The sequence below is a fragment of the Euprymna scolopes genome, chromosome 35, assembly GCF_053919585.1.
Source record: "Euprymna scolopes isolate OS-2025 chromosome 35, ASM5391958v1, whole genome shotgun sequence".
NCBI classification, from domain to species: Eukaryota; Metazoa; Mollusca; class Cephalopoda; order Sepiida; family Sepiolidae; genus Euprymna; species Euprymna scolopes.
This window is the reverse complement of record NC_136516.1, coordinates 70942215-70968091: the sequence shown is the minus strand read 5'-3', so window position 1 is coordinate 70968091 and position 25877 is coordinate 70942215. Positions and strand designations below refer to the sequence as shown.

The window sequence follows — 25877 nt, the reverse complement described above, 5'->3', positions numbered from 1 at the left end:
ATATGCCGAAAAATATGGAGTTGGGGAAAAACATTAACTGAAACAATTTTCTTATCCTACTGTTTTTACTGGATTATGGGGCATCCTACCTGATGCCAGACATTCATCTGCTATTTCAAAGACTCCAACTAAGTTATCTTTTAAGGATTTTAATTGTCCCTTTAAGTGCAATTATTTGAATCTTCCTTTCACTTGGTTCACTGGGTATATTTGCCAGGTAGTTTTTGAAATTCTTTTTATGAGTCCAGTTTCTCCTACGATTTCTGGAATGATGGAAATTTTCTTAAGATGCCAGTTTTTTTGTTTTTTTTTTTGTCTTACATAAAATTAAGTGGTTAATGACACAAACTGAAAATTTGGATGTGCCAAGTTCGAATCCAGTTCGTAACACTGAAATAACTCTGCAGATGACCTTGTGTCTAACCTCCCACAGAGGAGATTAGTGAAATAACAGCTTAGTATTGCGTTATCTTTTCTCTCTCAGCTCTATTTAAGTCAGCATTATTAGGGACACTGACTTCAACTAGAGTTTCTATGTGTGTATCTGTGTGCGTCTGTGTGTATTTTACTTTTGTTAGTTTGAAGAGATCAAGTGGCTCCCTCCTGGGGCTAACACATGATTCTGTTACAATTTAAATTTCTATCCGAGGGCTCTTTTAAGAATAGACACTGTTCCCTTTATGGCTGCTATCTGTATTTCCTTACAGCTTGGTCTTCCAGGGATTGCTTCTAAGTATTTCTGAAGATTCTTTTTTATTAAACCAGTTGCTCCTATCACAACCGGTATAATGTTTATTTCTTTCAGAGACCATGTGGTTTTTAGATCATTTTTTAGGTCCTGATATTTTGTTATCTTTTTCTGTTCAGCTCTATTAAGGCCAAAATCATTTGGAACTGTGACATCGATAATGAGAGTAGTTCTTTCGGGTTTGTTCCATATTACTATATCTGGCTTGATGGCCTTGTCTTTTTTTATATATCTGCCCGCCTGTATGTCTTTGTCGTAGAACACTGATTTTTCCGTTTGATGTTATAGGTGGTGGTTCATGTTCTCAGATGTTCGACGACCTGTTTAGTTGCATCTCTTTACAGATCTTCCAGTGTGTGTGTGTGTGTGTGTGTGTGTGTGTTTATTTAAAACCCATTAGCATATACAAATTGCTGAGAAGTGTATTAAAATAAAAAGGTTAATTAAACTTTTCAATCCTGTTCAAGTTTCATCTTGGGTTATTCCATAGCTGTTCTCATTTTGAGTGTTATTCACACAGAGAACCATGGCATAGTGAATAAAGGTACTTCGTAAAATGCAGTTACCAGTCACATTCTTCTGGAGGTTGAAAATTCAATCCTCGATACAGGCAACACTCAAAATACAATTGCGAATTACTTAGAACTTCTACTCAATCATAGTTAATGGAATGAGAGCATGCTATCCCCGTGGGTTAAGTAAAGATTCCGTTCAAAACTCCATGCAGATTCCTAGCTTCTATAGAAAGATTTTCCGAGTTTGACAAGAACCGTTGTGCGAATAACCTCAAGATGAGAACAGCAGTTCAAATAATTCAAATAATATGTATTATCAATCCTCATCTCAAAAATTTTATTTTGTTTTTGCATAAAGTTTTTTTCTCTGTAATATTGATCGGTTATTTTGGTATCAAAAGGCATGATAGATAAGAACGGGTTCTACAAATTAAAATCCTTACGGCTTCAATTTGGGAAACGTTTTAAAGATAGACTTGTTATTTAGATATTTTGGTCTTTGGGATCGAAGTATATTCTCCAAGACGCCCACTCCCCACTTTCATTTTTTGTCCTCGGCCTCTCCCAATGTGTATTTATCTTGGATCTTTTCTCATAAACTCCACTCTCTCCTTTTTATTTCTCTCACTTAGATCCTACTCTCATTTTAACCTGCTTGTTTTCGATTATAAACAAACCAGAAAATAGTGGGCAGTCTATTATTTTGAAAGAAAGCATTACTAACTGTTTTTTTTTGTGTGTTTTTTTTTCTCTCATTTGTCATTTTAATACAATAAATTTCTGTAAATAAATGATGTATTTATGAAAAATAAAATTTCAAACAAATTTATAGATATCTTAAGTAGAATGGTCCCTTAAAGTAAATGTGGTATTGTGATGAATGAGAGTAAAGAGTAGAATTAGAATTTTATCATTTTTGACCAAGGGTCACCAACGACTTTTAAACTCCACACACTTTTGATGGTCTTCGGCCTACTTTGTTCCAAAATGCAAAATTTTATATTTGATTCAAATAAATAATTCAATTCTATTCTGGGTCGGAGGAAAAGAAATCCTTCTTGGCTCAATCAATTTTAATTTTTGTTTCATCCAGAGTATCTCTTTTTGGGATGCTGGATATGCACCACATAAAAAAAAACTAACCTTGTGTCTAACTTGGCCTTCGTGGAGAGGCATGGACTTAGTATCACTTCATTTATCTGAATGCTAATTAATTTCTCAGGTAAATGTTCCCAACGTGTGAGCCATAGCATCTTTGATTGACTTACGTGCAGTCATTTCTGAATTTCCAACACAATAAATATTGCATACGTGATCACAATATAACTATGAACATTTACTCCAACCCCAGATTTACTTCTGGTGGATTCAGGTCGTAGTGAACCTGTTATGTTGACTCTTTTATTTTTATGGTTTTGAAACTTCATCAGTAAATTATGTATCCGTCCTTTTCATTGTGCTACATACAAGCATTTATTTATTAATGTGATCTAATGAATATGAGTACCTCCGGGTTCTTCCTCACAAAAATATGATTAGCTGGTTAAGCCATAAATACTGACTGACAGAGTCGCCTGGGGGCACAATGAAAGCCGCATGTTAAGTATATATTAACTCTGACCACTAACTAATTCAGTAAGATGATTTATTAGATTATTATTTATTAAAGTAAACAAGGATCTTGTTGATCAACTCCCCACAGTCCTCTGTTAGACACGATCCTAAATAGTAGCCCCTTACGTTCCAAGTGGCAATATATTTGGGGTAGAAAAAGAGTTTCGAAAAAATGTGGGTGTCAGAGAAAAATGATGCAAAAAGAAATGGATGAAAATTGTTGTCAAAATTCATATTGGATTTCTTGGCCGTTTCTTTTCGCCCATTGTTTATTCTAAGCAACATTTTATATCTTGTATCATTCATTTTGAATGAATCAGATGATTCTACTGTTGGTACCGGTTTCCACGATATCTTCCTAGTTAGAATTCTTTCTAGAAAGACACCGGTTACTTACAGGAGGGCCCACATGAAGGTTGCCAACATCTTAAGTAAAAGTGTTTTTGTGGAACAAACTGGATTCAAACTTGGCACAACCACGTTGTTAGTCTGTGTTGTTAACCATTGAGTCATCGTCATTTACTATCATTCAAATTATATATTAACATAAATACTCTGTTAATGTTTTCTTCAAACAAACCACCACCACCACCACCACCACCACCACCACCACCACCACCACCACCTTCTTCTTCTTGGATTGTTCCACTTATCCTTGATCTCCTTATTATGTGAAGTCGTCAAGTAATATTTCTTTTTAGTTCTTAGTATGTCTCACTTGAAGATTGAACCCCAATCTAAACATTATGCTAACCGGGTCCGTATTACCCAATGGCTTAGTAACTCGTATAAAAGTGATCGAACATAATCAAGGGCAACACAAAACCACTGTCAACAATTTTACCCACTCTCTGACAGTGCCTAAAACTAAACGCAAATTCCATGAACAAAGTTTCTTTCCTAGAATTGCCCATCTGTGGAACTCTGTTCCACCGGGCTGTTTTTCAGCTAACTACAACATGGTCATTTTCAAGTCCAATGCAAACAAGTTCTCACAAAGCCGTCACTTTAAATAATCAAATTCTACCCAATTTCCACCACTACCGTTCATTACAATGTCGTCTCATCGATCACCAGACGCATATTATTAGCCCTTATCCTCGAGTGGCCTTTGGGTTTGGATGAGTGGTGACTCCCATGTAAAATAAAGAATTAAAATAAATAAAAGCCTCTCTTTTTCACTGGTTACTACACCAAGATGTGGGGGGGACGCCACTTTCTTCCCTAGATTGCTCCACTTACCCTTAATCCTTTCCTTATAATTCTAAGAGTTCAACATACCCTTTCTCAAATTTATGATTTGGTTCTAATTCTGCTTTCATGACAACAGTAAGTAAATTTTGTCTAATTTTGATTTGGTTTATTGTATATACATCAGAATCAGTAACAGATGTTCGTGTACGCGTATGTGTATATGTGAAAGAGAAAGAGAGAGAGAGAGAGAGAGAGAGAGAGAGAGGGGAGGGAGGGAGGAAGTAATTGGTTTCATCTGTCTATTGTTCTTAAGAAAGATTAATTAAATAGATAAAAAATAAATTATATGACAATAGAATTATACAATTTTGTAACCTGTTTTTTAGAAGACGAAATTATGTAGAGCCGGTCAGTAGATGTTAGCAGGCGGTATGAGAAGTGCGATGTCTTGCAGATGATTTGTGGGCCATTCTCTGGTAGAGCCTCCAGTACTTTGGATATTGAAGGAAAAGGAGAGTGATCCCCAATATTACAGAAAAGTTAGAGAAAGCCTCAAGATGTCTGACTAAAAAGAAGGAGAATAGAATGAAAATTAGAAAGTGGACCTTGGCTTTACTTTTTGGCATCTGCGTAATTCTAGCTTTCCTTAATTGGTCCTTTACTTCTCACATTTCATCAGCAATTTTTCTGACAAAGAGGGGAGAATTGCTGTTTTCTGAATTATTATCGAAAATCAACACTTTTTTCTTTTTTTTTTCATGGAAAGTATCTAAGTTTTTTTTTTGTATGTGTGTGTGTTTTTTGTTGTTTTTTTTTTTTTTTGCAAATAAAGTTTCAATACGATAAGATTTTTTGTTGTTTTTTAATTTTTTTAAGGTTGAAAACAATTTCTTTTTTACATGAAAGCAACTATGATGGAAAACTTTAAAAAAAAAAATAGTACAAGTGTTTTTTTTTTTTTTTTACTATTAACGAAAACATCATCTGCTGATAGCTGATAGCTGATTGGCTAATTGTGTCGGCTTTTCTCAGCTGTGTTTCCAACAGCTTGCTGTAAACTGCTGGAAGATGCTGACATGATCTTTGGTCAGGTTCTGGGTCAGTATCATTTATCCATATAACTATTATCGTTGACTGGTTGGGCCTTGACCTTAAAGTGATATTTTTTAGCTCCTTAGTGGCTTCATGCCTTGTCTGGAGCAATTTCCATTAAAAAATATAAAAAGTACTAGCTGGGTGCAAAATCGTATAAGATAACTAATCACTAGGGCTGTGACAACAGAATATTCTTTTCATTGTTTTGACTCTTGAGTTTTTATATAGACTGGTTTGGCTCTCGGTTGATTGACTGTGTCTTACTGTGTCAAATATATATTTGAGAGTCAAAAGAGTGAAAATAATATTCTATGGTCACAGCCGTACAACTTACAACTCAACCTCTAAAGATCAATCGCCATGAGCTAGAAAATGCTGTAAGGCCTTCTTTGATAAAGTATTTGCCATGAAGTGATTTGCAAATCCTACTCCTCAGTTATTAAACTTTTTTCTTTTTTTTTTTTTTTACATAGAAGTCACCACTTATCCAGGCCCGGAGGCCACTCGAGGATAAGGGTTATTGAGTGTACAGTAATGAATGGAATAATAGCATAGTAATAGTTAGTAATGGAAATTTGGTAGATTGGATTACTTAAGGTGGCGGTTCATCAAGAATTTGTTTATATTGGACTTGAAAACAGCCAAGTTGTAGTCAGCTTGGAAACAGGCAAACGGAAGGGAGTTCCACAGGCGTTCAGTTCTAAGAAAGGAGCTTTGTTACTTTCCTTGTATCACTTGTTGCTGTTTTCACAACTTTTAATCATTGTACTTTCTTAAAATCTCAAAATGTGACTAATTATGATGGAAAATGCAACGGTAGCAAGTGAGAAAAACAATTTGGGACATTCTCTCACAGGTTCAAAAACTCACCGTGATTACAGGTTATTTTTTTCTTTTTTTTTCTTTTATAAATTTAAAAAAATATTTATTTCAATTATATAAAAAAATATTTTTTATTGCAAATTTTTTTCTTTCTCTTTTTTCTCTTTCTTTGTTCTTTTTCTTTAAAAAATGTTTTAATCATCTATATGAATAAAACAGTAGATGCATGCATGTGTGTATGAAAATATTTAACTGATAAACTCTTAAACTATTGGTCACATAACACTGAAATTAACAGGAAATAGTAATCATACACCAAAGAGGGTTTATAACGAGTAAAATCTTTGTTTGAATGATGAATAACGCGTCCAAAAATGTCAACAAGTTGAAATGCAAAATGTTCATTTCAACTTGCCGACATATTTCTATTACTTTTGCGCAGGCACAAATTCATTCATAGCTTGAAGTGGTTTAATTTGAAATCTTTCTTATCTATCTGTTGATAGCTCAAAAAGTAGGGAACGTAGCTGGTGCTCTAAATGTTTTGATTTCGATTCTAGCTGATGGCATTCAAATTTGTCTTATTTTTAACTTTTGAAATCAGTACTATATATATATTACTATATTACACACACACACACACACACACACACACACACACACACACACACACACATATATATATATATTACTATACTATACTATACTTATATATATATTAGATACAATATAATATTCAATAGAAAATTGTCTCTGCAATAATAAACACAAAATATGCATGAATTAAAATTTCAAAAATAAAAATTTTCTCTTCTCCTTTTTCCTTCTTTTACTTTTTTACCGTTTCTTTTCTGTTTCCTTTTCATCTTTTGTTTTCTCTTTCGTTCTCTTTTCTTTTCTTATTTTTCCTTTCATTTTCTTCCAATCCGATATCTACATTCCTGATTTTAGATTCATTGTCTGATCCATTGTGGGCTCCCAATCTTCACCCTCTCTTTGTATGACGTGTTTATTGCTTCACTAACAGCCACACCTCATATCATATTTCATCTTGTATTCCAAGCTGATTTCTTTTAACTCCTCATATATCTCAATCTCAACTCTTCTCTTTTCTATGGTCTCATATATATTGTCTACATTACAACTAAAATTTAGTTTCTTTTTCTGTATAAGTTTTAAAACTAGTGTATAAGTTTTAAAACTAGTTCAATTACGAGTTTCATTGAACACTGAACGTTAACGAACTTCGCTTATTAAACTGACTATTATTATTAGAGAAATAATTTAATGAAAGGAACTGTTGATTTTATCTTGTATTTAAGTGTATTCTTAAATTCTTAAGAATATAGAATGCCGTTTCTGTATTTCTACACAATACGAACAAAACTGTTTGTTTTTTTTTTTACTTTAACTCTATATGTATGTATGTATGCCAGCGACATTCATCATAGGCGAGTTGAACCAGCTTCCTCTGAAGGAGGAAGTGTCAAACAAATTTCAAATTCACAAGCGGTCCCCAGTCGCATATATATCCTGGTCAGAGAAGATAATGACGTTATATATTTTTTCAGTTCTTGCAAGGTGTTTATGTCCTCTTACATACAGCACCTGGTATTCCCAGATGGCCACCCATCTGATACTGACCAGACTCAACGTTGCTTAAATTTGGTGATCTAATTCGGTAAAAGTCGATTTAGTTTGGATTGTATTGTGTAGAATCACTGTTATTTCTATTTCTATAGGGTGGAACGATAAAGTTATCGCCATAGAAAAGACGACATGATTCCATTTCCGTTTAATGAAAACCAGTTTTATTTTTTGTTGCAGACCATCTACTAATTGGCCAGTTGTGTACAAATCTCAAGAGCCATTCTATCATGTCTGAAAGTGACACAATTTTCAACAAGTGAAAATGGAGATGCGCCACTCATGCTCTCTACTGATCCAAATTATGGCAACAGAACCATTGCCAGCATTCTCAAAATGCATCGCTGGATTGCCACGAATAACAGGGATATGTTCAAGGTGATGAAAACAAAGTTTTCGGCCACAGTTATGGTCTTTTGTGTAGTTTCAAGTGAGGGCCACATCATGCCACCTCATATCTTCGAAGTCGGCTTGAAAGTCAACACCAAAGTGTACCTGGGTGTGCTGAAGAGTGTGGTGATCCCCTTGTGTAATCAGGTGGTTGCTGGCAGACTCTGGGTTTGGCAGTAGGACAGCGCCAGCCCACAAGTCCAAAGAGACTCAGGCTTGGCTTCAAGAGTGCAACGACTTTGTACTCTTCCCCCTCCTCCCCCAACCTGAACCTGCTGGACTACTTCGTTTGGTCATACGTGGATAACATCACCAACATGACTTTCCACAACACCAAAGCCAGCCTGACTGCCGCATATTTGCTGAGCTCCCGCTGGTGTTTGTGGAGAAGGCATGCTCTCAGTTCCGGTCCCATATTGAGACGGTGATTGAGGCTGAATGTGGCTACATTGAATAGAAGTCAGCTCTACTACATAATCAAGTTACATGAATTGATTTTTTTCAATAAATAATAAAATAAAAATAAAGTTGTAGTGTTGTTTTCTTTAGGACGACAATTTTATCGTTCCACTTTTTTTATTATTTTGGTTATAAAAAAAATTTACTTTTGTCTAGGTAAATAAAACGGTATCCAAAAATTCCAAATGAAAACTTGTAAAAGTAAAAAGATATTATGTAGTCTAAATAGAAATTGGCAGCACTCCTTTTCACTGACGCCGTAATTCGCACCAACTTTTAACGTCGATATGTTCTCTCAGCTGCTAAATACTCAATCCACTATCCGCCTCAACTCGTCCTTCTTAACCCAATTGTTCCTCTCACATGCAAATTAATGCTTTTGTATTTTTGAACCACAAGTATAAAAAAAAATTACGTAAAGATGGAAACTTGACATTTCTAAGTGATTGCAAAATAGTCGTTTCTCAAGAAAAAAAAGTACAACGCTTATTCTATTTGTCTACTTTGTAACATGTCGGAACTTCTTACGCTCGTAGTTGGTATTGCTTACGTCACGACTGCAAAACTATGGATACCTATTCCTAAAAAGCACTGTTTAAAAAATACGAAGAGTTGAGTAAAAACTAAAATAACTCCACTGTTTCCTATGTAATGGCGAGGAATGTCTAGCCATAAAATTAATTATATATTTTTTGGTTTGTTTCTTTGCAGATCGGAAAGATTTTACTGACATTGGCAGAGTCAAAATGGCTTCCAGTCATTTGGCGGCAAAGTTTTCTTGTAATGGAATTAAACAATTACAAACAGCGGCATTAAGGATTTGGGATTTACCATTCGTCACTTGTCTGTGATAAGTCATGGTGTAGCATTTTATTTTATATCACCCACTTGACTGTCTAAAATTTAAAAAAAAAATTACAATGGCCTTATATGGAAGTTACCATTTCACAGTATGTCTTCAGAAACCTCCCGAACGTCGGACGCAGAAGGTAAGGATCTTGTTTGTTAATAACATTATGTGATTACATCCCGTGTGTGTAAGTGTGTGGATAAAATTAACTGAGAGATGCAACGACCGCCAGTGAGTCACGCGACTCGTGTCGAAGGCAACCTTCCTTCGAAATATATTTATGAACTTGAACATAAATTTCAAACAAAATAAATATCTGTGTATTTTGTAACAATGCGTTGTTTTGGCTTCAAACGTATATAATACGTATCTAATTTCATTCAAATTCAACCAGCGCTTCTAATGAACAAAATCTTAATGCAATGTAGTATGTTGGAATTAGTATGAGTGAAAAAAAAAAAAAAGAAATAATAAACGGTGGCTTGAAAATAATTATACCGGTTAAAGAAGTAATGCAGTGACACGAAAGGTGTGCGTGAAAGGACAATGGATGAAGAGTAAAACTCTTTGCTATCTATTTTGTGATACTACATATTTGGGAGAAGCAGTTTCTTCGGAATTAATGTAATAATTTTTAAACGGGGATGAAATAGTTTCGTGAAACATGCTTTATGGAGTGATGTAAGCGGTGAGTATAAAAGATTTATTGAGAAAACGTTCAGTTCTCTTCTTATTGAAAAGTCGAGATTGTTTTATTATATAGAAAGTTAGAAGAAGAAGAAGAAGAAGAAGAAGAAGAAGAAGAAGAAGAAGAAGAAGAAGAAGAAGTAGAAAAGAAAGAAGATATACACAAACTTAATTTTAAAGAGAAGAAATAAACATGATATGTAATTATTGCTGTTGATTACAAATGAGTGATTTGCATGTCTGTTTCTCTCTGGTTATCTGTGAAAAGTCATACGGTTGGTTGATCAATTTCTTTCATTATTTTTTTATTTTCTTTCTTTATCTGGGATTGTTAAACCAATTTTGATTACTGGCTTAATTTGACTTAATGCCATCTTTTCTCTACATAACCATATGTTTTTATCTTAAATTTTTACTCGGATTAACTATTTTATAACTCGCACACTTTCGCAATGTCCATTGAATTGAGAAATTAAATGTTCTTTTTGAAATATTGTCGCATAACCTCTTCTCCAAGCCGCCCTTTTGTTGAGGAGTCATCCTATTTTTTTCTTTTCTGATTATTATCAGATTTTATTGAGATTAATCCTCTCCTGCTTTGCTCATCAGATTTAAATTTGCAACCGTGATTATTCTTTCCTTTCTTTTTTATTATTATCAATTATTATTAAGATTAAGCCTCTCCGTTTTTACTAATAAAAATCAAGTTTGCATACATGATTATTGAAGTGAACCGGACACATCTACGTTCACTTTAATTATATATATATGGCAATTAATCTACACAGAATTTTCCAAGTTTCATTCCCGTGAGGATTAATCAGGCTGTTGAGGATAAAATGCAGAAAATTCTGTGTAACTGAATTGCAATATATTTTTTCATGACTTACTATCTAGCTCTGCTCACATAGTTTTTTACCATCATATTTTACGGAGGGTCTACACTCGGTTTTTATCCCCCCTCTGTTTGTCTGTCTGTCTGTCTGCTGTCTATATGTATGTCTCTTTCTCTCTCTCTCTCTCTCTCTCTCTCTCTCTCTCTCTCTCTCTCTCTCTCTCTCTCTCTCTCTCTTTCTATATATATGTTACATAAGGGAAGGAGAAGAAGAGGATTTGGCTTGGACACTTTACTTGAGGGATACTGGTACCCTGGTGATGACGTGTCCATTCTACTAATGAAGAGAAGAAGTTTACGACGATGAGAGAGAGAGAGAGAGAGAGAGATATTACGAGTGTTAAGAGACGAGAGAACGGGACCCAAGATCCCTTCAACCGTTTGTCTAGTGGTTTAGGACGCTTGTCGTGTATTTATGTGTTTGAATTAAAGTAGTTAATAAAACATGTTAAAAAACACTTTGAAAAAGAGTTAAAAACGTATTTAATTTTAAAAAGGAAGCACAAAATAAATGGATGGTCCTTAATCCGCGGATATATGTATATATATATATATATATATATATATATATATATATATATATATATATATATATATACATATATATATATATAGAGAGAGAGAGAGAGTATAAAGATTAATAATTGTAAATTATAAATCAGTTTCAAAAGGATGAACAAACAAAATCAAATTGAGTGTACGATCGTTTCGGAAACGATATTCATTTTATTAAACTTGGCAATAAACATTGACAATAATTGACAAAGATTATGTTTTTGAATATAGTCTCCACATCAGGACAAAGAGGGGTGGGTGGGGAGTTTAAGACATCCTTTTGGAACTGATTTATAATTTACAATTATTAATCCTTATACCCAATTCTAATATAGCTCTAGGATAAATATAACTATTGAGCTTACATATCTACAGTACTATGAGCACTGTTCTTTTAAAGTATTAATACATTAAATTAAACTTTGCTCTTTAGACTCCGGGAGGGGGGGGGGATTAGACCCATAGAGAATTTCAGTGCTGACATGTTTACGATCTTGAGTAAGTCGCAATCATCCTAAAAATTCTAGGAACCATTTTTATTAAGTCTTTGAGACCTCTTTGCAAGCAAAAAAAATCTTTCAGGACTTACTTTGGTTTCTATGTAATTCCCCGCCCCCGCTTATTTTTCGTTTTTTTTTTTTTGTTTTTTTTTTTTACTCCCCTGCCATATTCATAATTTTTTTAATCGTATTTTCCTTGATTTAGCTCAATTGAGCGAGGAACGAAACCTGGTTAGCTAACCTTTATTTTCATTTTTTATTTTTTTAATCGTCATGTTGATTGGTCTGTATTTAGCCATAATTAAATTTTGTACCCTCCCAAAATTTTCATATATAAATATATATATATATATATATATATATATATATATATATATATATATATATATATATATATATATATATATATACATATATATATATATATATATATATATATATATATATATATATACATATATATATATATATATATATATATATATATATATATATATATATATATATATATGCGCGTGCACACTTGACAGGCAGAAAACTCTTTAGAGCGCTTTCAATTATCTCGTCACGAGAAAATCGATAATATAATTCTAAATAACAATATTGATGAAAATAAAGAGCCATGGGGGAGAATTTGAAATGCCAGAAGCGATTAAAATAAATAATTTAATTAAACATCCATGTAAAAGTCGATTAAAATAGCATTGCGTGGGAGAACAATAAACGGTGGGAAATCAAAGTTCCCCAAAAAGATTCAACGCTTTTATAGACCCCGTTTTGATGGCACAAAGGTTTGTGAATAACAATAGAGACAGCCTCCAAAATGTTTTTATGATTTTTTGGGATCTGCTCTATGTAGTACCTCAAATCACTCTATTTTACATTTACTGGCACAAAATGGATTCTTAACCAAATGCTGGCTAATAGCAGAGTCCAAAATCGCAGAAGAAGGGAGATTTTACGAATCCTTTCTTGTCTCCTAAATGGAATGCGTTGGTTTATACGAGGAAGTTCGTCCCACATAAGCAGCATCACACTAGCATTTAAATTAACAAATGATATTACTGTAGTGGATGTAGGGCACACACTATCCTTGAAAAAAAAAAGGCAAGTCTTGTAATATATACCAAACTCAAGGAGTAGAGGCATATTTTACGACCGGGCAACGCCGGGCGGCCTGCTAGTTTCAAATAAATGAGACATTTTAAAGGTCCAAATATTTTAAGGGGTTTTGAAATCTGCAACCTTTTGTTAATACAGTCATTAATAAGGTCTTCTGGATAACCATTATTAATTAATATTTACCTGGTCCTATCTATTTAGGAGTCCAAGTCTGCTAGGTGAGCAAATCTTGAGAACTCTATGTACCAAAGTATAAATTAAGCTGACCTTTCATGATTTTGACACAAAAGAAGATCAGTTTACATATAGGCCAGTAAAAGTCAGCTTAATTTTATTATATATATATATATATATATATATATATATATATATATATATATATATATATATATATATATGAAGAACAGGTAGTTAATAAAACATGTTAAAAACATATTTAATTTTAAAAAGGAAGCACTAAATAAGTGGATAGTCCTTAATCCGCAGAGTTTCACGTGAAATCACTTTTTTCTTCACCCTATTCCCTCTGCTTCACTTTTTGTTATCAAGTAACATCTATGACTTACTTGTAGTTTCATTAAATACTTTTGCAAGCAAAATCCGATCCCGCATTTTGCTAAATCCTAACCTCTGATGAGAAGGAAAGTATTTCTTCGAAACTCCGCGGATTAAGAACTATTCACTTATTTTGTGCTTCCTTTTTAAAATTAAAGATGTTTTTAACTCTTTTTCAAAGTGCTTTTTAACATGTTTTATTAACTACTTGTTCTTATTATAAGCTCTATTTCCTATTTGGTTTTATCGAGCTTTTACATCTGGTTCAGATTACTTTATAAATATTAACTCTTCAATGTTTATAATATACTTTAGTTTTGCCATCTTGGATCATTTTGGTAAACTTAACTGTAATTCTTATTTCATTATATATATATATATATATATATATATATATATATATATATATATATAGAGAGAGAGAGAGAGAGAGAGAGAGAGAGAGAGAGAGAGAGAGATAGAGAGAGAGAGAGAGAAAGAAAGAGAGTGAGAGTAGTCGAGATTAAGAATTTATTCACAGAGTAAAATCCAAAGAATACCCAATGAGTTTATGTAATAGTGCTCAATAACAAATAGAACTATTTATATTAATATTCATTTATACAGACGTTTTTGCCTGACGAGATCTTAATTATTAATAGCTACAGATTGAAACATTATCATGTCAGTGTAGCAAACCTGTGTGTGCGCACGCGCGTATTGCTTTTCTTGATGCCCCAGTTTCCACTACCCTTTTTTTTGTCAGGCTAGAGCAAGATTCATTGGCATATTTAAAATAAAAATTCCCAACTTGGTGCTTGGTGATGTGTACTTAATAATAATTACGTAGTTTGCGTTCACTTCATATCCTGGTGTCAAGCACTCTTTTTAAAAAAAATGGTTTTTTTTGTTGTTTTTTTTTTGGTTCTTGTACAGTTGCAATGGTGGTAGCTTAGCTTGACCCACTGACTAACAAAATGGAATGGCATAAAAACAAGCCAGTCATTTGGAAGGGTAATCGTAATTAGTGGGGAAATGTTCATGCTTATTTGAACAATGATTCCAAATCTGACCTGGGGTGGCAGGTAGTAGGATGTTAGTCAAATTTTCCTTCACATCCTGCTAAAAAATAAAAAAATCATTTAAATAAAAAAACAAAAACAAAAGAAATTTAAAAGATGTTGGAAGTAAGGAGAACAGAGTATTCGGGTTAAAAGTCCAGAATAGTCAACACTCAAGAACTCATACCCTTCCTCCAAAAAAAAAAACAATGAAAAGTACCTATTTTATATATATATATATATATATATATATATATATATATATATATATATATATATATATATATAAAATAGATACTTTTGTAGAATACTGATCGTGCTATTTTTAGATAGGATTTTCAAGTTCAATTTACTTTTAAAGATAAAATCGAAAATGCTAGGGTACACAAGTACAGCAAATTCATCTGCCAGTTATAATGTGAAACTAAAAAAATTAATCAGGTATGTAGAAAAAGAATTAATGCAACCTATACGCGTGTGTGTGTGTGTGTGTGTGTGTGTGTGTGCAAAAAGATAAAAGAAAAAGAAATTAAACACAGGAATAAATCATTAAAAACAAGAATTTCACCAGGTTTTGTTTGTATCATCGTTCATATCAAAGACGTTCATTAATCCAAATGAAACCGGTAATGCTCTGGTTTTTGATGATTTATTTCTGCACTTAATTTGTTTTTCCTTTTGTCTTTTTTCACACATCCTGTCTTCACAGCATTTTATTTTATGATATATTGTGTATTTTAGCCTTTTTTAGTTCACGGACGAGAGAAGTGGGCGTGAGTTTTGTGACAGTTAACAATAGTTTACAGTTTATGAAAATCTTGAGTTTGCGACAATTAACGGCAGGTTGTGGCTTGAACCAGATCAGAACTTTAGAAAGCCGAGATAAGAAGATGAATTGATTAACTGACTGACGAACATGGCCTCGACAGAAAACTAAGATTTAGACATTACCGATTAGATGGTCGATGTCATACATACACCAAGAGTACTGTCACACGCACACACACACACACACACACACACACACACACACACACACACACACACTCACACACAAACACATGCATGACAGCTGGTAGCAAATACACTGAATGATGGGGTTGGGTTGTCAGAATTCATGTCATCAGTGGTGAAAAGTCAACTATTTGACGCACATAGCTGTTGAAGGTGAGCGCACCTGCAAAGAGCAGGTCACATATATAGCCCAGAGAAAAAAGGCAAAAGAAGAGAGAAGTCTGCAATCAGCTGGCAAGCACATATTAGCACAAGTTGGTGGTTCCACTCACCCACCACCCAGTCCACACGCTTCTTCTCTAACAGGGTGCACGAATATGAGGCAGTAAAGAAAGAAACAGAAATAAAAGTTGTTATATTTTTATACAAAAATGAAGTGTACAAGTTTTTTTCTGACTGACGAAAAATCGACTGCACCTGATATCTACACAATGTGTTGAAGTCTTTTGTTTCTCTTTTTTTTTATATACTTGTGAACTAGTGCTTGCCTTCGGCAGTCACCAATGTGTGAGAAATAGCGACACAGTCAGAACAATTGTTGTCAAGCGGGTGGGGTTTCACAAATGTTGTTTAATACACATTCGCCTTGAAAATGTTTGCAATCAGCGATTGAAAGTAATTATTGGGTCGAGACGTTGATTGTATATCTTGCTAATATCAGAATTGTTATAAGCGTTTTAGAAAAAATATGTAAGATAAAATATGTAAGTAGGTATCTACTTCCTTCTCACTAAAAGATGTGACACAAGGATGGAAGGTGGTGAAAATCAAGTAAGCGCTCTTAAAGGAGAAGCATACTGACCTTTTAAAAATTGCCTAGGCAACCCTGTTGGTATTCTCCAGTAAGGGCGTCTCAGGCCGTACACAATAAACTTATTCCATGATAGGCATACCTCAGCCCGACAGATACAAAGCCAATACCTAATCTAAAAATAGCCAAGCCTATCAGACTGTGTCCAGGATGTATCCTTGACTGATATGGATATAAGCTATTTATGTTAACTATAAATATGTAAGTAAAATATGTGCATTAATATCATCTTATTTGAATTCTTCAAACTACTGTTCTTATTTTGAATGTTATTTCACAATCCTTTTATTATTTGATGCAACGTTTGACCTTCTTCAGTATCTTGTCGCCGCACTCACAAATTTGCATAAAATTTTGAATGGAAGCCTTTATTTAATCCACGTGAGTAGCATGCTCTCATTTCATCAACCATGACTGGGTACAAGTCACAATTATATTGTGTATGTCACCTGCACCGAGAATTTGAAACTTCCACCCTTCAGGAGGAGGGTGTAACTTTAGCAACTGAATTTCATCAAGTACTCTATCCACTGCACCATGGGTTCTTGTGGGCCGGTAAAATTCCAGAGTTTTGCAATACATCTGAAGAAGGCCAGAGGTTACATCGACTGAAACGTTGTTAAAATAACACATAAGATGAGATCAGTAGTCTAAAGAATCCAAATACGAATAATAAATCTTCATCTAAAAAATTCAGAATTTCCTCAACTCTCTATCTGTGTCTAAATCTAAACGCAGATTCCATAAACAAAGCTTCTTTCCCAGAACTGTTCCACTGGACTGTTTCCCCGTTGAATACAACATTGTAGCCTTCAAGCCCAATGTACACAAATTCTTGTTGAACCGTCCCCATAAATAATCAAATTCTACCCAATTTACACCATTAACGATTAATACACTAACACCTTACAATCATTAACCCTTATCCTCCAGTGGCTTTTGGGCCTTGATAAGTGGTGACTCCCAAGTAAAAAAAAAAGAAGAAAAAAAAAGAAACGTAGATTAAGCCTGTTTAAAGCTTAAACTGAGTTACCCAAGATAAGACAAAACGTTTGTGTTCATTAAATAAACAAAAGTATTTACTGTGGTTTCTTGCATATTGTTTTCAGTAAAAGTAAAAGATTCTGACGAGATACGAGGGAAAAGACGAGGTGCACATCTGTTCCTCATGTCCACCAACGATTCATCTATCATCTATTATCATATTTGTTTATGAAAATCACTCTTTGCAGTTGTGGGTAGACTAAATATCAATATCTTTATATAGTTCGGTATGTTTATATAGTTGTGTGTACAGGATCCTTTCTTAAGGTGATTAACTGGTCATTATGATTTTTCAAACAGAGCTGCTAGGCGTAAAGGATAATAATGTAAGCTATATTTAGCTTGAGTTAGTTTTATGCAAAGAGCGTGAACAGAAAGTGAAGTCTTTCATGATGATTCAGTTTCTTTTGATATTTGCGAAATTTTAACAAAAGATATTATTATATACTAGTGGGACCTATGGAAATTCCACAGTGGCATCTTTCATATGTAATATGTTGCTGCTTGGCATTCTGTGGACGTCCAGCGTGAATGGAGACCCAGTGATATTATTGTACCTATTTATAATGCCTCCCCACGGGACAGAGTTAGACACCAGGGTCGTTTTTTAACGTGGAGAAAAGGTACAAAAATAAAAATTGTCTCAGTCGTGAAGGATTTCTCCTCCACTGAAAGAGAACGAGAAATGGAAGTGCCGCATCTGAAGAACAGATACTACACTTTGATATTGTAGCCTGTTGTTAAAAATGTTAAAATATTTATCTAAGTAATCTGGTTAATGTAGTGTCAGAATATATCTGGTTATTACGGTTCATCTCCAACATCCTTATAGGAGTCTGTAATATATTTCCATTGTATGGACGCCCGATGTGAACTAAAATCCCACGATATCATAATACCATATTTAGATAGAACAGATACTACCCTTGGATAATTGCTAGAAGACCAAAAAGGTATATTTTAGTTTCATGTATGACCCAAAAGCGACATTTTTTTAATTTGTTTTATTTTTTTATTTTTTACGTTGCGTCTTCAGTGATCGGGAAATCCTCCAATCATTAAATTAGCATATCTATATATTAATTTAATGTTCGTATCAGGTTGGCGATTCTCTTTTGAACCCTATCCAGGAGTGAGAGACTAGTAGGATATGCACCAGCCAAAGTGTGACAACAGTACTCCATACATGGGTGAATGGTGGCCTTGTAGAGGTACATGATACTTTCAGGCGTAAGTAACTTTCTAGCAGGGTAGAGAGAGCCCACCTTCTTCACAGATGCCTTGGAAATGCTCTTGATGTATCTGTTCCAACTCCCTGTGAATGCTAAGCCGAGGAGTTTGAACGAAGTACTTTCAGGTAATGTATCTTTAGCCATAGCTATTATTGGTTGAGAAGTGTGTAATTATTAAAAGAAAAGGAGCTTAGTCTTGGCAGCATTGAACGTTAGCATCCATTTTTATCCTCATTCCATTACAGACTGGAGGTTTTCCTTTAGGGTTTCCACCATTGCCTTAGATATGTGCTCATTTGTTTTCCTCTCATGTCTGTTATAGAGTGTGGCACCGTCAGCAAATATATCCATCTCAGAGACTATTTTATCAGGGGGGTCATTTATGAATATCAAGAATAATAAATGGTCAAGGATCGACTCCTGAGGTACACCTGCATTTGTATCACATTGATTAGATGTACGGCTATCGAAGACAACCTGGATTCTTCTCTTACTTGAGAAGAATATAATTAAGTATTCTTCCAGTAATACAATCGGATCTGATTTTCATGAGAATATCTGCAGTTAAACGGGCTTGCCTAAATCCATATTGATGGGCATGCAGAAGTTTAGCAACTGTAAGGTGGTGGACTAGAGCTTGATTATTTATGGACTTAAATATTTGAAGAGGAAGGACAATAATTTAATGGGTCAGTTCTTTCGCCAGAATTCTTGTAAATTGGTACCACAGAAGCAGTTTTCCAGCAGTCAGGAAAGCATGATTCATTAAGGCATTTGTTGAAGAGTTTGGCAAGAACTGGAGCAACCCCAGCGGAGCATTTTTTATTAGTACAGCCGGGATGAGATCAGGTCCACATGCTTTTGAGGTGTCTAGGTTTTTTTTTGCACTTGAGAAGGGGTGATTTTCAGATCATCTAGTGTGGTGTCAGTCCACAAAGGAAAATCAGGGAGGGAGTGGTTTGTTAGGTCCAAAGTAGAGTTTGAGGTAAACTGATGGCCAAGTATGTAAGCTTTCTCGGTTGCAAACAACCTCAAGATTGTCGAATAATGAGGGAATTGTTGATTGCCCATTATTTGCTACACTGTTGTAGATTTTCCAGAAATCACGAGTTCCTAATTTCTGTGCTTCAATGCGTTTTCTGGTGGTTTCGCTATATTCTCCCTTAACTGTCGCTACTTCTTTCTTACAATTACTTCTAGTTTTTATAAACTTTTGTCTGTTTCTACTGGACTTATGCAGGATAAATTTGCAGTATGCATGTTGCTTCTGAGCAATGGCATGCTGTGCAAGTAGAAGTAAACCATTGGGAGAATGGAGTTTGCTATAGAACTTCTATGTGAGAATATGTGGTTCAATTGCTGCTTTGAACCATTCAGTAGTCTCATTTGTGCACTGTCCCACAGGAAGAGAAAGGATATTTTCTCATAGGGCATCTCTGATGTGATCTCTAATGGCATCCCAGTCATCTTATTGTAGCACTTGGTCGTTTTGAGCAATGGCTCTTCAACTTGGGGTCGAGAGTTTAGTAATATATATATATATATATACTAGCAGGCCGTCTGTCATTGCCCGGTCATAAAATACGCTTAAATATGATGTTTTGATTAATGCAGATTTCATATTTATTATAATACTAGCCATACCCGGCCATGCGTTGCTGTGGCTCAGTTTGTATAAATGAACCCCTCTCCATCAAGAAAAAAAAAAAAAAGAAAAGGACAAAAATTCATTTTTTTAAAGAAGGAATTAGTGTGGCAAACTTTTTTATTTTTCCTTTATAGAAAAATATCCGTGAGTTTATTAATAAGGAAAATAGTTTATGTATTTAATTATTTGTGAACTGTTATCCCCATCGCCTATAGTTGTTGTTTCACAACAATGTGTGAATACGTAAGTAAAGGCAGAAAGAAAAGTAGGTAGATGAATTTTGTTTTTTTGCTTTTGTGATAGCAATTTATCATAGTGAGCCGCATATATATATATATAAGATTCAAGAAAGCAAGTAAGGGCGCCCGGGCGGTCCACAGTGGGTTTTTTTTTTTTTTTTTTTTAGCGGTTCTGTTGTATTTAATTGTTTCGCTTACTTTAGCAATATAGGGGGAGGCATGCAAATAAACAAAACATATATATATATATATATATATATATATATATATATATATATATATATATATATATATATATATATATATATATATATATATAAAAGAGACTAACTCCAAAGCCCTGGCTGCTCATTTCATTACAGACTAAACACGTACGATATCAAATATACCCAGGAGTAGGGTGTGAAACTAATATGGCTGTTCAGTAAAAGCTGTGTATGGATAATCATATAATCCGCTTGGAGACGGGCTTAGTTTCTATAATTTCCTGTAGCGGATCTTACAATATTGATCAACTAGTCACATTCGGTCTTTTCGCTTTTCAGTTAAATGCTAATACAATCGTGCTTCCAGCAATCAGAACGAAAGAATCGTGAATAGGGGAGGGTAAGAAAAGTCTTGCATATAAAGAGGCTTTTGTTTCATTTTTAAACTTCAGAAATCGTCCCCCATATAATTGTTAACGTCTTTTCTGTCCTTCTGGTGGTCATTCGTAAAATACAGCTTGTGCTCTGGGTCGGTTATCAGTGATGAATTGGTTTCACTGCAGGCGTCAGGATTTAACTCATCAGAATCGCTCCAATAACGACTTACCGATTGCCATGACGAACAACACCATACCTAAGAGACGATCATTCAAACTCCATTCACATGCAACATGAATTCGAACAAATATATTGAGAACATTGCCAAGACTGCTGCAAAGAAGGTGGGTTCCCTCTACTCACACCGGCGAATCTTCTATATCTGTACAAAGACGTAATTCCGTCACGTATGAATCATTTTTGCCACATCTGGGCTGATGCATCTATTATTAATCTCTCACTTTTAGACAGGGTCCAAAAAAAGAGTATATGATACATCTATATATGAGTACATATGAGTATATGATGCATCTATATATGAGTATATATGAGTATATGATGCATCTATATATGAGTATATGATGCATCTATTATTAATCTCTCACTTTTAGACAGGGTCCAAAAAGAGTATAAAATTTAATAAGTCCCACACTCCAACTAAACATCAACCTCTGTCCCATCGTTGCAGTGTTGCATCGCTGAGCCTGTTTTACAAGTACTTTCATGGAATGTATTCTGATGAACTCATTGCACTTGTGCCTACTTGACGTACATACTCCTGACTAACCCGGCAAGCAGCAAAACTTCACTGTTGAGATCCCTAGACGTTGGAAAGCGTTCTACTCAAATAGTTTCTTCACTCGGATTACTAGACTTTTCCATACCGTGATGTTAAGACGAAAAGGATTTAGTAGTAAAAATCCGTGTGTTTTTCTTCAAAACATTATTTTTAAATGTCCAGGTGAAAACTCGTGGTCGCCGTAGCGTGAAAGAGTTAACGTTGTGTACTCTGTGATATAAGCGTTGTTTAAATGTTAAAATGAAATACGTTTATAGGCCAAAATACAACGCAAAGATTTTGTAAAAAAACACACAAAAATAAAAACACAAAAACATTTATTTGTTTAAAATCAATATTTAGACGTGATGGACTTCCTCAGAATATTTTTTCTGGCGCTGTAACGTGCCGACATTAACCGAGCAACCCCCCCCCCACACCTCCAATATAAACAGAATGTTTGTGAAATATTAAACGGTTCTTCTATTTGGTTAATGTCGGCGGGTTACTTACGGAAAAACGGTTTATTAAACTGCAGAAGCACCCGTTAAAAACCATACAAGTTCTATAATTGAATACCACTCCCCAAAAAGAACGAAAAACATAAAAGTATGTTTTTGTAAACCGCCCGTGAAAACTTACTGACAGCATTATTAGCGTCCTAAATTGTGAGATGAAAAAAATGTACGAATCTCTTAGTAAAACAGAGTTGTGTCCCCCAGAACAATGACAAATTGTAAAACAGCGCCTTTTTTCTTTTCCGTGCTATAATATTAATATAACATACGTATTTTATTTTAAAATGTTAAACAACGCGTATATCACGGAGAACACAGCATTAACTATTTCACACCACGCACGTCGCACATCTCTCTCTCTCTCTCTCTCTCTCTCTCTCTCTCTCTCTCTCTCTCTCCCCCTGTTATCTCTATTCCTTAGGGATTGCATGTGTCGGTTTTTCTCGTCCTCATTAGTATATCTCTAGCAGCTTAATTAGAAGTTTTGTAATCGTTGTTATTGAATAAAAAAACCACTGAGTTCCCAAGTGGGAAGCCTCAAAACATGCCCCGAAGAGCATAGGCACAGTTTGCGAATTATGTTTGGCACTGGGAAGTGCTGTGATCTATCCTAAATCTCTGCATTTTGGCAAATAAAAATCCCATTTGGTCGGGTAGTTTTGTACGCATCATATTTCTCCTACTACGAAGAAGTATCATCTTTAGAATGTTTCTTAAAAATTAGTTAAATGTGTCTGCAATGTTTCTTTTATATATATATATATATATATATATATATATATATATATATATATATATATATATATATATATATATATATACTAGCAGGCCGCTCGGCATTGCCCGGTCGTAAAATACGCTTAAATATGATATTTTAATTAATGCAGATTTTGTATTTATTATTATACTATATTGGACCCAATATGTAGCAATGATTTTAAAAAGTTAAAAAAAAAAAAAAAAATGACTCGTGCACCACCACCATGAGAATCGAAACCAAAACGTTTAGTTTACAATTACGTATTTCCTTTGACATTAGTGCCTGAGCTATAAAAACATGTTTGCTGCAAGACTAAAAATTAAAACATGAACCAATAGCTATTACGTTACACATGCATATTCGTAACGCCCTTGTTCGGCTTTCACCGGGCAAATTCCATTTTTTTAATTTTCACACTTTTGCACCGACTTTCCTCAGCTAAAACCCAAATATAAAATTTCGCATGGGTTCGAATACCCTACATATTAAGTTTCATATCTGTAAACCAAAAACTGACAAGAGTTTGGTAGGCAAAATTTTTTAAACAAATATATATATATACGGACGCATAAAAATATATAGAAAGAGGTTTGTGTTTACTATAATCTTTTTATGCAAATATTACGCAAGTATAAATCATGTAGAATAGCTGTATGAATATAATTACACGTAATAGTTAACTAAAGATAATCATCCCATAAGAAAAACGAAAAAGGACTAATAGGGTATTAATTAAAATGAATGTTTAAAATTTTGCAGATGAATGCAATTCCAGGACCCATGTATAAAAAAGTTGTATTTAATTTTTAAATAAATAGAAAAAAAAGGGTTTTAATATGAATACACAGGACAACAATTTTTTGCTCTTTGAATGTTGTCTAGATTTTTCTAACTGATTTAGGTATTCTTGCGCTGGTGAATCAGAAAATGGCATCAGTTTCTGTTTCTCTCCATCAGGTCAAATTTTGTGCTAAGTTGCTTTGAAAATAAAATCAGATTTTCTAACAAAATCGAATAAATTTTTGTGGCATTATCAGCAGATTTTGGCAACACATATCATCCTAAATATGTTTTTAAGAGAAAAAATGTTTTGCCAATAACATACATTGATTACCTGATAAAAACATCGATTACTGTAAACTGAATGGCGTGTATCGATAAAGTTGGGTACACGTAAATTGCATGTTGCTTTACCATTGTCCAAACTTCAGGGCTTGAACTTCCGTTTCTTTGACCTCTTGGAATGCTCAGTGGTAAGAAGGTTTCTCTTCAGATTTCAACAGTAGTCAACCACCATGACTGTATCCCAGTGACCCAGATACCTGGTTTTCATCTCTTTCATCTCTTTGATGGAATCTCTCTCTCTATGCTCATCACTCATTGAACCTAGGTTCTCAGGAAACCAGTCTATATTTGAAAATACGTAGTGCATTTTGACGCTTATGTTGCAACCCAGGTTTTTGAAAGCAGTCAGTATATTATTGACAAGTTCTGCATAGTTTCTGGCTTCATTGTTGCCAAGAAAATTTTTCACTACCGGAAAAATCACTTTCACGCTTCCAGTTCCACTTCCTTCATTGAGTTTTTGAACTCTGAATCTCTGACGAGCTGCCAGGTCTGAGGACCATCAAAAATGCCAGCTTTCAACTTTTCCATGATTAATTCTGGAAACGCCTGGCACAAGTAATTGAATCAGTCACCATTCTTGTCCAAAGCCTTGGTGAACTGCTTGATTAAGCCGAGCTTGATGTGCAACAGTAGAAAGAGTATTCTGTCTCTGTCCACGAGAAGGTCGTTGACGGTGTTCTTTTCTTTGCAAGGCACTAATTCCTCCTTTACAGGCCAGTCTTCATTCGTGTATGCTGAGCACCAAATTGTGTACATTTAAATTTTGTAGACTTGAAGACAACCATATTGTAATCAGCTGGAAAGCAGGAAAATGGAAGACAATTTCATAGGTGTGCAGTTCTAATAAAGAAGCTTTGTTCATGGAATCTACGTTTAGGTTTAGGTACAAATAAAGAGTGGGGGGAAATTATTGATAGTGATTTCTGCTAGACGGGTGTTTCTTGTGAAAGGTTGGCGAGGAGTCCTTTCTAGCAGCTCCTGCCCACACGTGGCTACAGTACTCCATACTTAGACGTACCTGGCTCTTATATAGATAGAGAATTGCATCAGCAGTGAGATATCTGCTGGATCGATAGAAGGATCCCACCATTTTTTTCAGCGGCCTTGGCATCGGATTTAATGTATGTGTTCCACTTTAGCATAAATTTAAAACACAGTCGGCACTCCTGCATGTTAGGTCTTTTTGCTTTTCATTTGTGAAGAGTTCGACTAGGGACAAGTGGAGACAACCACAAAATTTTCCACTGGAAATCGACGTAGTCCTCTGTAAATTAACTGTTCGTTGTTTTAATTTATTTTGGAATTTTAATTTATTACAAAAACTCTTTTCCAAAAAATAAAATAAATATATATATATATGAACAAAAATATCTCAAAATGATTTTTAATTCATTTCAAAATTGTAAATAAAAGAACGTGTGCGTTTTTAAAAA

At 34.4% G+C, this 25877-nt stretch overlaps 1 protein-coding gene across 13 annotated transcripts in view; it reads left to right on the top strand.

Annotated features, from left to right (window-relative positions):
- Window positions 1-25877, top strand: part of LOC145259913 (rap guanine nucleotide exchange factor 6-like) — a 917527-nt gene that overhangs the window by 133472 nt on the left and 758178 nt on the right. For all 13 annotated transcript variants that reach the window (XR_013864228.1, XM_080117853.1, XM_080117856.1 and 10 more), the window contains exon 2: window positions 9196-9473. Coding sequence is in view for 12 of the 13 variants with exons in the window: in XM_080117853.1 (XP_079973979.1) it covers window positions 9405-9473 (69 nt within the window). In the remaining variant the exon portion in view is untranslated. The remainder of the gene's footprint in view (window positions 1-9195; window positions 9474-25877) is intronic.